The sequence below is a fragment of the Heptranchias perlo genome, chromosome 21 (assembly GCF_035084215.1).
Source record: "Heptranchias perlo isolate sHepPer1 chromosome 21, sHepPer1.hap1, whole genome shotgun sequence".
NCBI classification, from domain to species: Eukaryota; Metazoa; Chordata; class Chondrichthyes; order Hexanchiformes; family Hexanchidae; genus Heptranchias; species Heptranchias perlo.
The window spans coordinates 45,482,739-45,496,846 of NC_090345.1; the positions used below are offsets into that span (position 1 = coordinate 45,482,739).

The following is a 14,108-nucleotide window of genomic DNA, read 5'->3' on the forward strand; positions in this document are numbered from 1 at the left end:
CCAACAATTCACTGATGCAATGCTTGAGTTTTACCAACCAAAATATTATCATTGAAATATTGTGCGAAGCTATGCTAAAGCCGTAGTTAAAGGTGAAATTTGTACTATACCTGCGAAACTCCATTAGTTGAAGAGAGTTTGGCAAGTTGCACCGTTTGTTCACTGGTACAAGGACAATGTGCAGCAATTTCCCAGTTGTCTTTGATGGAATGCATCGTGTCTCCAAGATCTGCTAAGACTAAAACAAAAAACATTTATTAAGAAACATATGCTTGTTTTGTAGAACAGAAAGAGTCATGTACAATAGACAAAAATGGTTCACGTAAACAAGCTGTGTTATGTAACATGCGCCACACTGCTCATAAACTTTACACAAACAAGAATAATGGACTGACTCAAACTTCACATAGCAGTATTTCTGGTGTGAAGTTGTGCTTTTTCATGAAAAAAGGTGTATGTTGTTTATCTGTTCAAATTGTCTTTAGTACTTAACACAGCATTCTCTTGTATACTCCGACAAATACATGACCGTTACCTGTTACAAGCATAGTATGCTAAGAGTACAATTTAATAACGTCAAAATAATTATGAATTGTTTTCTCAAACTTTTCATGCTTCATTGTGTTATACACAATATATATTTCTATTCTTATCAGAAGTTGAGCAAAATTGATCCAAATCAAACCACAACTGTGGAATCTTACCAGTGCCAGGGATAATCTGTGTGGGCATCAGGCTCTTTGGATCGTGAACTTGACCTTTGACACATTTTAGCCAGACATAAAGCTCTTTATCAGCTACAATCCACAAAACAAATAAAAAGAAATGTATTAAGGTTTGCTTATTTATGGTTCTGTTAGAACCATCTTTGGCTGAGGAGAAAATCTAATGTTTAAGCAGTGGCAGTCTCTTCAGTTGCATTTTAAGTGATAAAAGCATTTTGAGTGCTGAAAGCAGGATTGGTTTACTGTTCATCCAAGAATGGATTTCCTTGCAGGATAAAATTAAGAGTCCCTATACAATGCTAAATTTTGTGACCCATGCAATTCTTGTCTTCATATCTACCAAAAACTAAACCTTTTGCCTTTGAGCAATCTCCATCCAGTATTGTATGATTCATTTTTCATTGAGGAGTTTGCAGGGAATTGCTCTTTCACACTGACAGAGAAAAGGGCAAAAGACAGACCCTACCAATCTGGTGGCTGAGAAATGGGTAAGCATGTGTTTGGGGGAATTTGGAGGGGGGGGATTGGTGGTGGGGAAGAAGACTCCCTAACTCCGAGTAAGTCGGTGAAGGTGCCTTTACACTAAGCCACTGTTCAAGTTCCAGCCAGCAGAAACCCATCATATATATATATATATATATATATATATACTATATCCTGGATCCTGTCTGGAAACACACATGTACGGGGCTCTCACAATAGTTGGAAATGTACATGTTTATAGCAGGAATAGGAGAATTCCAGCTCTCGAAACATTTAAATTGAGGTCACATGGGTTTACAATTCAACTCCTGAGCGCTTTGTAAACTAGGTTTAACGCCACAATGGACTTAACACGGTGTGATGTAAAACTCAAGAGATGCAAGACCACCTCGTTCAGGGAGTCTCAGATCACTTCACTCTAGAATCAGCTCAGGCCCCGACTCTGGATGCAATGTTTTGCACCGATGCTGAACACGCAGTGTAAAGACTGGAGGGTGCCAGCTACACCTGAGAAAATATACCAAAGGAAGGCAAACTATCACAAAAAACATCAATTGTGCAAACCAGAATTCCGGATTTTAAAAACAAGTTAAAAAAATTGTCCAACAGAATCAGGCTACTTATCAGCAGGCTGGGTACAGCAGTAGTTGAGAGTACTGTTCTTTAATTGTGCAACATGAGTTTTATAAAAGTTTAAGAAAGAGCGATCTTGAACTTATATGGTCTTTCATGCCCTCAGAACTTCCCAAATGCTTTACAGACAGTCCACTTTTGAAGTGGACTCACTGTCATAATGAAGGCAAACATGACAGCCAACTTGAGCACAGCAAGGTCCCACAAACAGCAATGACATAATGACCAGTTAAATTGCTTTGGTGATGTTTGAAGTAGGAATGTTGGCCAAGGCTCCAGGACTGCCTTGCTTACTTGTAATAATTGTCAAAAAAAACTTAGCTGTTTTGTCAGTTGCATTTACAATTGATGAATATTTTAAATAATGGAGAAGAAACTGAACTTGTGGAGGGAAAGAGAAAAACAAAGCAAAAAAAAATGTTTTGCTGTCTGCAAATTTTCCCCTTTCTTCAATACTGAGTGCCAAGGATCTTGAATAAGAACATTTTAACATGTGCCTTGGAGACACTGAACATTACATCTGAAGACTTGAATAGGCAGCTCAGTTTCATTGCACGCTTTCACACATCTTGATACAATTTCCATAAAACTGCATTGGGAAACATGCAGTGTTTTACACAAGGGTGACTGTATTTACTGATGAATGCACTTAGTACAATTCCAGTGAATTAATAAGTCACTTCTAGAGCAAAGTCACATAAGTGGAAAAGTGAAAATGAACAAAGATTTTCGTACCAAAATACCTGAAACTGAACAGTTCATGAGCGCTGCCTACATTTTGTTTTAACCATAGATCAATTCAGAAACTGACCTTTGGAACCCATTCTTTCCCTTGCTTCGTAACAGTCCAAACAGACCACAAATCCACATTTCTGGCAAACCCAATGGATGTTAAACAATGTGGCTTCACATGCATCACACATTTCCTGAACTCCTTTTACTGCTCTCTTCCAGGCTATTTTGGCTGAAACACAAAACAAACAGTGTTACTGTACATTGAAACTTTCAGTTTATAGGGGAAAGTTCACCAGTTTTGACTGCATTTTGTAGCAATCACTGTTTAGACTACACCATATTTAAAAGTAACGATTAGACATGGTATTAAAAATACTGTATCTTAAAAGGTCCCTGATAATGTTAGAAATGTTGAGATGTCAATTCTGGCAGCCTTTAAAATTTACTGAGGTGTATATATACTCAAACGTGCAAATAGTAGGTAGGGGCTTGCAATATAAAGATGTAAATGTTTGATATATATTTCAAGCATATAAATAACGACAAATCAATTTACCTGTGCCATCTTTCATGTATTATTTCAGCTAATTTTTCCCAATCACACTAAGATCTATCCCCAATTCTACAGCTTGCAAATTTGAAACAGGAATCTTTATGTCACGTCAATACAACAATTCCAAATCATTCCACTGCACTATGTCAGAGAGATTTATCTTGCAACACAAATAATAAAGAAGTTGTATATGTGAATCTGTCAACATGCAAATCCTAGCACTTCTACTGAAGCAAGTTTTAAATCACAAATAGAATTCATATTACACAAACAGCTCAGTAACTAAATACAGTCATCAAAGGCTAACTATTACCATCTGGTTTAAGCCATGTCATAGCGGTCTTCTCAGATGTCTCTATTTGACAGAATTTATCTCCAACATTTCTCAAAATGTACTTGGAAGATTCTACGTCCAAATCCACATCTGTGGAATCGCTGGGTAGCCACAGGTTTATTGCTTCATCATCATACTGGTCTGGAGTTGAAAATCCATCTATCCTTAATACTGCATTCTTACTGAATGCCAGTCTAAGAAAGTAGAAAAGGAAAGGTTAATTTAGTTGCACCATGATATTTATAGATCATATGCTACAACAATAACTGTAAAATTGGTAGTTTACTGCTTTGAATAACCATAATTGATCTCTCAGAAATTACAGCACAGAAGGTGCCAGTTCAGCTTATTGTGCTTGTCTTCAACTAGAGCTATCGACTCCAATTCCATTTCCTTGCCCATTCTCTATATTCTTTTGTATGTTCCTTTTTAAATGTCTATACAATTCCATTTTAAATGATGTTATAATCTCAGTCTCAATAGCCATTTATGGCAAAGTACTCTACGTCCTAATAATTAAGTCTGGAAAAAACGTCCTTCTAACCTTTTGTTCTTTTAGGGCTGATCCTCAGTCTGCATCACCTTGTTACCAATTCAACAACCAGTGGAAAAAAAAGTCTTTCATTCGTTATCCTCTCAAAATCTTTCATAATTTTGAACACCTCTATTAGGTCTTTCCTTAATCTTCTCTGTTGCAGTGAGAAAAGCCCTAGTTTTTGAGCATGTCTTCGTAACTATAATCGCTCATTCTCAGTTTCATTGATGGCTTTTCTATATCCTATACGGCTCCAAAATCCTTATAAAAGGGATTTAGAATTGCACACCATCTTATTACTGTCATTATACTCAGTAATTCTTTGCCTAAAACAGAGGCTATATACTTGATTAATGGACAAAACTATTTTGTTCTAATGTCACATTTAACATTTTTTACAGTAACAATTTTTGGATCTACTGAAAATATCTCAGTATATATATGGAGACTGAAAAACTAGATGGAATGTAAAAGGTGACCACACAACTTCTATATCGGAGCCCACAAACTATTTTCACCTAGATTCCTACTACTATTCCTTCCACCTAATACAAATATTACAACAAAATCCAGTATTCCTTTGTTATAACCATGAGTGTGTATTAACATTTATAGTAGGTAAACCCCAGTTTCTTTCAAAATGTTATTGTAAAAATTCATTCCAAGTCAAAAGATATGCATTCACACACCATATTATCATTTTGTATTTCCATTCTAATTTCTCCTGATTATACCATTTTAATTTAATTTTTTATTATGGTCTTAAAAATTAGGGGAGAGACTTGATTATGTCCCACATACCTATTGGCCGACCTAAACTAGGATCCTTTCATGCGATTCTACTGGTTTTGCACTTGGTCACCTTCATCTCCCAATTGGCTATCCCCTGACGACCGGTGCTCCCATCTTCCAACGGCGAGAGTCCCGAGTGGAAGGCCCTAATTTTGGGCCACCTTGCTGGAACTACTGAGGACTTGGTTGCAGGCTTAGATTGTACAGTGGCTTCTAACATGCTACTGAGCTGTTTCGCGGATCCCTCCATTGACTGCCCCATTTTGTGGCATCACACTTCCATTACTTGAGGGGCTTCTTTTAAATTTTTGGTTTGGTTTTTCCCAAAACCTGTTTATTTTCAGTCAACCAGTGCATGGGGGCAAGCAAGTTGGAGAAACTCCTGGCGGGTGTGCCCCTTGGCCTTCCTGATTCTACCATCCATAGGTCTAGGATGCATACAATCACCTGGCAGGATTCCTTGAATCGCCTGTCCACATTTTGAGCTATGGTATGCAGTCTGGTGACCCTTGAACACCACCGTGCGGTGGCACTGAGTGCCGGCCACGATCAGTGGGCACATGCCATTTTATGTTCTGACTCCCCCTTCATCTCCTTTCGAAGGCCAGCATTCTTAGTGGTCGATGCCGTCTTTGGGCTTTCTGACCAGAACTACTGTGGACTTGGGATAGAGGATACTACACAATACAATGGCCTGTAACAGCCCAATTCGTGGCAATAAAGGGACCGTGTTCAGTCTATACTTGCAGAGCTAGAGGCTGAATCACCTCTTCCATTATTTGAGAGCTGCTTTTAAATTTTTGGTTTAATTTTTTTCCCCCAACTGTACTTATTTTCAATCACCTAGCCTGCTGGACCTGATAATATAAACCAAATTACCAGTATCCTCCATTTGTGATGCATCCTTAGGCTTTCCCCAATCTCACAATTGCACTGGTCTACTACAAAATCCAACCTTTCATGTTGTACACATTTGCTTTTACTTCTTCTCACGCACCATCCTACATCTATCCACCTGCCCCATTTAAGCTGTCCACATAATTTGTCCAAGGCTCTCTAAGCTATCTCCTTTCTTTCAGTTAAATGCCAATGTAGCTTTGTCTTATCAGTATAACTTTGTCTCTTCTTCCTCCCTTCTTTTTCTACCCGATCTGTTATGCTCCTTACCCTCGCACGTAAGAAAGCGACACACCATTTGGGGCTCCCAGTTGTGAGTATTAATCAGACCGTCTATCCTGCTAAAGATGGAATTCCCCACTGCTACCACTTGTCTCTTCTCATTGTTAGCATCTTTCTTTTCTCCATGAGTAATCCCTTGCACCATGATAATGTAGTGCAGCTCTCGCTTACCCACTCCTCTGCCTTTGTCCTTCTCATCATAGATGTCAACAATTTTATACCTATAGGACAAGTCCAGAACAGTTTTCCTGTACAGCTTCCTCTTGCACCATCGGTGGATCTGTCATCTATTTTCTCCCTTTGCTTCACTATTCGTTTCTTTCTTGGGTTTATCACCTTCTAGGATGCATCTGCCAGAAACCTTTGCTCCTCATACATGTTTCAGAGTGCGCCAACTAGACCTCACATTCAGCATTACTCTACCCGAGCAACACAACCCTCTGACACGCATGTATTTGTACTCCTGATACTTTGCAGATCTAGAATATCTTGTATCGCTGATTGTTTGGCTCCTGATTCTACCACTTTTGTACTCCAAATTACTATGTTACCCACAAGTACTAATTCTTCAACTAATTTTCTTAAATAGCTACCCTGGTTCTGCAGATCCTGTCCCATTCTCTCAGAATTATGAAGTTGACTTGATTGGAATAATATTTATGAAATAAACAATTTTTCATCTTGAAAGGCCTGCACAATGTAACAACACTATTAGTGGCTGTTTAGGACCCTAACACATGTTTGCATACCGGCGGAAATAGTAGAATCTGCAGAATACGGCTGACTGACTGAACTCCTCGTTCTTCCGATAACGAACCATACGACATTCCCTACACTTTTGAAGATTCGGTGCTATCTCAGAGCACGAGCCATCTTGCAGGAAAGGTTCTCCAGTCTGCTTGAGCTTCTTAACTTTCCGCCAGTCCTTCAACACCGATCGTGGTAAACCATCTGTAAAAGTAAAACAAGTGTATTGAAGACTACAGCATGCTAAAATGTTCACACAATTTCTTTTTTAAAAACAGAAAGATAGGTACATGGTACGTACTTGTTCTTATCCTGCAAATCAACTTATCCTCCGAAAACCATTCAACTGAAAAATCAGGCTCCCATTTCTTTTGACCAGCGTTGAAATAATTTCCCTTTCTTACACTTTGTAAGAGTGATCGGATGATAAGAGGAACTTGAGTAGTAGCTTCAGCTAGTGTGGATAACAATACCCTATGCACCTTTGTAGAGCTGCCTTGAGTAAAGTCTCTTTTCCAATTGATTGAGTTTTTTTCTGGAAACATTAGCGCCCTCCCTTGAATAGGGAACATTGCATATTTTATCTGCACTTTGAAGATAACAGACAGATGTGTGAGTAGAAACCCTTCAGAAGCCTGGAGAACACAGTAAAAGCCTATCCAGCCTGGATGATTATTTCCAAATTATGCTCGAGTCCACAGGGGAGGTGATAATTGGAATCCCATAAAAAACTGACTGAAAATGTCACTTGGTCAACAATGGCATCCTTGCTTGCTCAAGGATGTGTTGTACAATTGATCTCCAACACACGAGCAATCCTTGTACTACACACATTAAATGAGATATGAAGTGAGTCAGCAAAATATCAAACCAAGCAGCTGATAACCAAGACAATTCTTCCTCCTCTGCTAGCTCAAGCAAAATTGACATGTCTTTCTGTACAGTAGCCACTAGTGTTGGGCAAGTTTTCTGAAGCTGGAACATCTCTTACTTCGGGCAATACCAAAGCAATCCATCAGTTTATGTACTGGTACCGAGGTGAAGATCCTTGGATGATGCTATCTGGGTCAGTGCATCTTGGGGTGGTGGTGGTGGTGGAGGGGTGGAGACAAGAGGGATGTCTTAAGAAATTTACCATACACTGGGATAAAGCTTTCAATGGTTGGGGACACAGTGCTAAAGGAGTCTTAAAGGAGGTTCCTAATTGGAGGCTTAGTGACGGACATGTTACTGTTTAATTCTGCAAAAAAAATGCTATTGTCAGTGGGTTCACTCAGAACTCTGAGCTACTTCTTTTTGATGCTCTGTGTTAGAGTCAACCTGGATCAATACCTGATGCAGAGCTGAACAACCGCTTTAGGACAGCTCAAGTAGGCACCAGTGAGACACAAAGATATTGGCTGAGCAACTTGCACACTGTGGTTGTTCAAATGGAACCAATGTCCAAAAGTGCTGGATTGCTGTTGAACCCAAAGTTTGCCCCTGTTTGTGACTAATGTTGGAGGAGATTGTGGAGGACAGAGAGGATCACAACACATTGTCCCTGGCATACAAATTGAACTGCTTTATAACTTTATTGCTACATCTTTACAAAACATATTCCAGAAAATATTTTCTATCTCCTTGGGAGAAGAAGGCCTTCTGGACTAAGCTAGACTCCAAGGTTTCTCTTTGCTAGGAGGAATTGAGCTCCAGTATTCTTCCAGTGAAGTTGCAACGACCCCATGTGCTGCCTTTCAAGCACGTTTCACACTTCCAAACATAAAGCAATAACACAAAACTGTATAAACCGGTATTGTGCAAGTCGTTTAGTGGGAAGGATATATGGTATTCAAAACAAATTTTAAAACCAGGAGTTGGTAACAACCAGTGCCTGAGGTGGAGTACACTGAGTTGCTTCAATCAAAGCACGCTGCAGTGCACTGCTACATTTTATCTTCCCCAGTTTTTCTCCCTTTGGCTGAAGGCATTGATTTATGCTGGAGTGTGGTTCTACAACCACAGGCACTCCCCAGCACCTTGCCCAAGTAGCTATGATTCATATGTGAGCCTAGACAATAAGTGCTGGCAGGGCATTTGACTGAGTGGTGGGCTACCACAGTAGAGTCTGGTCATGTCATCATCCAAAGCCCAAAGCAAACAAGTGCACCCTCCAGCAGGAGTGACTTGACAGTAGTTAAGAGTGGGAACCATGGCTGATTTTGTTTCCTTTCTACTTAAGACCTGATGCAACCAACTGTAACACCCTTCTGAAATCAGCAAACTTATCACAGACCAGGGATTGAACCTGGGCTCAGTATCACCATTAAATCATCAGAACCACTGTGGACTGCTATTGCAGATGGCAATGATGAAAAAAGCAAACCTAGAGTCATATGAAGAACGCTTCATCTAATTTGCCAAAACCAAGGTCACATCCTCCTATTGATTCTTGGCCAACATGAATACAAGTACAAATGAAAAGAGGAAGAGTTATGATCCGATTTATGTTTTTATTGTTAAAAAAACATCGGCATCAACTATGCAGAATCTGGTGGCTTCAAGCAAATGCTTGAACTTCGCTGAGAATCTTGATACAATTTGCAAGTGAAATTGTTTTGAGGACTGAAGCATATTTTCACACCAAGATAGTTATTAATCAAAAGTATGGGAAAACTTGAAACAAGGTAGAAATATTAAAACAAATCTCTAACCCACAAGCTAAAAACAAATGTTATGGTTTTCTCTAAGAATGTCATTGCGGGGCAATGCATTGTAGCTGGAGAACATGGTCTTTTGCCCAAATTTCCCAATATCACCTTGGAGAAGCACAGAGCATTGGCTGAGGTACTAATCCATTGGGGAGGAGGGAAAAATCACAAGGGCCCATCACCCTGGTCTACTCTCTTGGATTTCTTAGCAGTCATCTGTAAAGCAATACTGGTACAGCCCTGGGTGGTGAATTTTCAAAATGTTCTCTCAGCAAGAAAGGAATATGCACAAGTGTTTAGAGGCAAAACTAAAAAAAAAACCTTCTTCCTCCAGCTTGCAAGAAAGTGCACAAAACAATATTCCTGAAGAAGAAAAAACTGAGCATAGGAATTGTAAAGCACAGGAAGAATTCACATCAGTTCTACCCAGAAAATCACCCAGAAGGTGGCTCACCACCACCTTCTCAAGGGCAATAAATGCTGGCCTTGCCAGCGACACCCACATCCATGAACGAATAAAAAAAAATCTTTTCATTTAAACTACTGGCTCACTGCAATCTTTATAAATATTTAGCCCCACAAAAAAATCTGATCACTGCAAAAAAAAAATCATAGTTCAGTAGTGATATAATTACAGTAAACCAATCCCAAATCTAAATACATTCATTTACTAGGCAGTTACTAGAAATTGATGAGGGGGATAGCGACAGTCAGAGACTAGGTTTCTATGTTTTTTCTTAGCTTCCTAAATTAGGGCCTTTTTACTGATTTTGCAGTCAAACAGCACATGTCAGACTTTATTCTATGGTCATCTTACTTACAAAACATTACAGCTAACTAATCTCTGATCTAGCAGAATTATTCAGACATTCTGCATCAGAAAGCCTTGTTTGTTTGGCCTGAAAACTGTCAAGGAACCAGTGCCCACAATCTGTTCCATCTCTTTTTGGGACTATGCCATCTAGTGACAGTATAACAGCAATTTTGCAGGATCCCCCTGACAATTCCCATCTTCAATTGTTCTATTATTTAGTGTCTGCTCCCAGTAATCGCCTGTTAACTGACAGTTATGTTTGGGTATCATTTATTTTCACTGTGACCTGTAGATAATGAAACCAGTAGCAGCCATCAGACATCAAGGGGAATTACACTTCAATTAATTAATTACTATGTGGTTAGAGTTCTTACTTAAAATATTCACCTCTATTCTTTGCATTATGTAACTCGTAAAAACAGAAAGGCAGGTCCCAGATTGATTCCAGGATCTCACGGAGTTAGTGGATCTCAGATGCTACCATTAACTTCAGTATCTCTGGACAGGGTTCCCACTCCTGATTGCTATTTAGTAACTTCTACTGGAAATGCATGTGTGCGGACACCAGCTAAAGACAGGTTCTGTAATGCAACCCAATGGATTAGCCTGCCAACAATTACTGCAGAGGCTCAGACATAAATAATGGCCACTTAGTTAAGGTACTAAAAGGCAACAGGCGTATGTGGAACTATAACCCAGCAAGAAGTCAGTGTCTTCAGGAGGGGAGAAAACTGTAACTGAAGTGATAAGGTACTGAATACAAAGCTGATGACCTCAGATCCATCTCATTTAGTTATTTTCCCTTCATCTGACTCTAAACTAATGATCAGATTCTTTTTTAAAAAAACATAATCATACTGTACCTTTTACTTTAGAACATTTGTTCACACTATAGAGGGTACGGTAACCTTGTGGTCATAGTACTGGACCAGCAACTCAGAGGTCGTGAATCCAAATCCCAACGTGGCAAGTTGTGAAACTGAATTTGATAAATTTGGTAATTTGTGGGCTGACAGTGGACTGTCATAAAAATACAGCTGGTTTACTAATGTCCTTCAGCAAGGGACCCGCCACTTCTATCTGGTCTGGTCTACATGACACCCCAGTCCCACACTATATGGTTGACTCCTAACATCCTCAGGGCAAATAAGGATGGGTGATAAATACTGCCTTGTCAGTATCACCCACATCCCAAAAACAAATTTTAAAAAAACTAAAAAGACTAACACATCACTCAAATGCATGGTTGTATGAATATACTACAATATTATAAGACTGTGTCAACATTGGACTGGAATAACCAATTATAAGAATACACATTTCAGTCCATTTTTATGATCACAGTAAACCTACCGTTGTACCCATTTAGTCTTTTAAAAAAAGAGAACATCTGTCCAATGTTACGCATTTGAACTTTATTTTAAGTGAAAATGGTCAAAGTTATATGCTCCCATATATTTCACCTAATATTTTGAATCTACAGATAAATATCAACAAACAGAATAAATTACACATTTTAATTGAAATCCACTGTACTTACCGCTCTGAAGTTTAATTTTACTCTTCTCCTTTTCTTTTGTATTTCTGTACAAAGTACCATTAGGTTTTACTTCCTCCTCCTCCCTCTCCTCCCCCTTTCGCTTTTGCAAGTCATTTTGCCTCTTTTTGTAGGTTGGCTTAGGTTGACGTTTAACCCTGTGCTCAGATTTATTTTCACTTTCATCTGAAGCATCACTTTCAGATCCGGATTCATAAATTCTTTTTGTTCCTCTTCTCATTTTTCTTTCCTCTTGCTCAGTTTTCTCTTCCTCAGATTGACCAGTTTTGTCTGCATCATTCGATGTGGAAGCTAATGGATTAACTGTAATTAGCTTCTTTGCATCTTTCTCTGTAGTCTCAGTATTTTCAATTTTACTTGTGTTTTTGTCTTCTTCAGAATGTCTAGTTAACCAGGCTTTTTTAAGTTTTGTGTGATAGCTAGGTTGGCTGGACTGAGTAGTTTGGCCATTGGTGAGAGAATTTGCTTTAAGTGATGTATCTATTGTTCCAGTATTATGAGGAGAGAGGGATGCTGAACTTTTTTCACTTTTGAGGCTTGCAGACTCGTTGTTATTAGCAGTAGTGCTTCCAGAATGAGCCATAGCTAGTGCTGCCTTGTGCTTCTTCAGCTGGTAGTAATCAGTTGTGTTTGAGACTCCTGTGTTATTCTGTGTAGTGCTTCCTGTTCTGGCACCAGCTGTTGAGAAAACTGCAGCGGATGTGGTCTTAATCTTGCATTCCTGTATGTGTGTTCCAAATTTAGCTGAAGTTTTGGGAATAACATGTCCTGCTACACTGTTAGTGACTTTGGTGTAAGAAGAATAGGTTATGCTTGTTTCATTGCCACTTAAGATGTTAGTTGCTGGGGCTGCAGGAGCTGAAAGGTCAGTTCTGCGACTGCATAAAGAGTTCGTAGCAGCCAGAGATTGTGAACTGTTGCCTGGCTGGAAAGTTTTAAAGCTTTTTTCTTGCTCTGCACCTGTAGTGTCCAAGTTCAGGTTAGGCAAAATGATTCTCCACACTTCTTTGACTTTTGATGCTTTGAGGTAATCTATTGGATTTGATTGCATTAACGACCTTTCTCTTCCAGAGTCCTTAGAGTTGGACTGAATTTCTACTTTATTTTCTTGCTTAGCAGTGGAAAGTGGTCTTACAATAACAGATGCTGGGGCAACTTGTAATACTTTGTTGTTCTCCAAATGGCATACTGGCTTACCATGACTTCCTGCACCAGTTTTCCATATGTCAAGTGAGACTACTGCAGGATTATTCATGTAAGTTTTCACATCAGCACTTGGCTCTGGCAGTAAAGTTGGAGGTTTCTGCAGTTCAGAAAGCTTAGCAGCATTTACAGGCTGTATTGGAGTTAAGGTCGGTGGGGATAGATTGCGATAGTTACCTTCTTTTCGCTCTGCAATGTGATGAGATGGAGGCTGGTAAACTGGAGCCCTATGCAAAGATGGCATACCTCTCACAGGGTTTGATGGCGAAGATGATAACTGTTCCCTGGTTCTCCTGTGATCAATATTACTTGAGTTCGTAGCCTGAGAAGTCACTTGGTGGGTAAACTGTTCTGTAATTTTTCCAACTAACCCCTCACCCTCAGGATGGTGCTTAATAAGTGGAGGAGGCTTGGAAAGAGTCTTGTTATATGAAAGGAGAGGAGGTGTTGAAGGATTCATTTTCTCAGCATAAGGGTGTCCTGTATCTTTAGACAGATACAATCTAGGTGGCTCATTTACAACACTGTTTGATAAAGTAGTAAAATAGTTGCTCTGGGGCATAGAATGAGGTACTGAATTCTTTGATGTATAAAGTTCTATTGCACAATGCTCAGTTTCTCTATCTTGTTTTATACTCTGCGGTTTTGGGCTATCAGTAGGCAAAGATGGTATCCTAGAATAGGCATCTTTCACAACTTCATTTGTCTTGATTGCGGAAGCAAAACGAGCAACCTCAATGCTCTCTTGCAAAATCCTACGGCTCTCTTCTTTGTATTTATTGTGACTGTCACTTTGTTCCTGGGGTGATCTTTTCTGCTTGCCCTGACAAAAGACAGTGCTCATAAACCCTCGAGGCAACTGACTTTCCAGTCCATATGAATGTCTTTCATGATCAAATTCAAGCTTCATTTGAGCAGGAGTAACAGAACGTAACGAATCAATTAAAGTTTTCTTGTCAATTTCTCTATTCAAAAAACAAAAGAACAGATTATTTTAAAATTAAACATGACTTGATTTCCATGAAAGAATTTTCATATATCATGGAGACAACAAATCATATTCCAATTGCTGCAACATTTTCCTTCAAACATCTGTGAGTAGAATATTGAAAAAGCACAAATATTTT

The 14,108-nt window shown here is 39.2% G+C and overlaps 1 protein-coding gene across 2 annotated transcripts in view; it reads right to left on the reverse strand.

Moving 5' to 3' along the window:
• jmjd1cb (jumonji domain containing 1Cb) overlaps positions 1-14,108 on the reverse strand; it is a 262,438-nt gene that overhangs the window by 28,549 nt on the left and 219,781 nt on the right. For both annotated transcript variants that reach the window (XM_068002613.1, XM_068002614.1), the window contains 6 exons: positions 11,761-13,946; positions 6,719-6,920; positions 3,443-3,657; positions 2,653-2,805; positions 705-797; positions 111-238 (listed from right to left, as the gene is read on the reverse strand). In XM_068002613.1, coding sequence (XP_067858714.1) covers positions 111-238; positions 705-797; positions 2,653-2,805; positions 3,443-3,657; positions 6,719-6,920; positions 11,761-13,946 — 2,977 coding nt within the window. The remainder of the gene's footprint in view (positions 1-110; positions 239-704; positions 798-2,652; positions 2,806-3,442; positions 3,658-6,718; positions 6,921-11,760; positions 13,947-14,108) is intronic.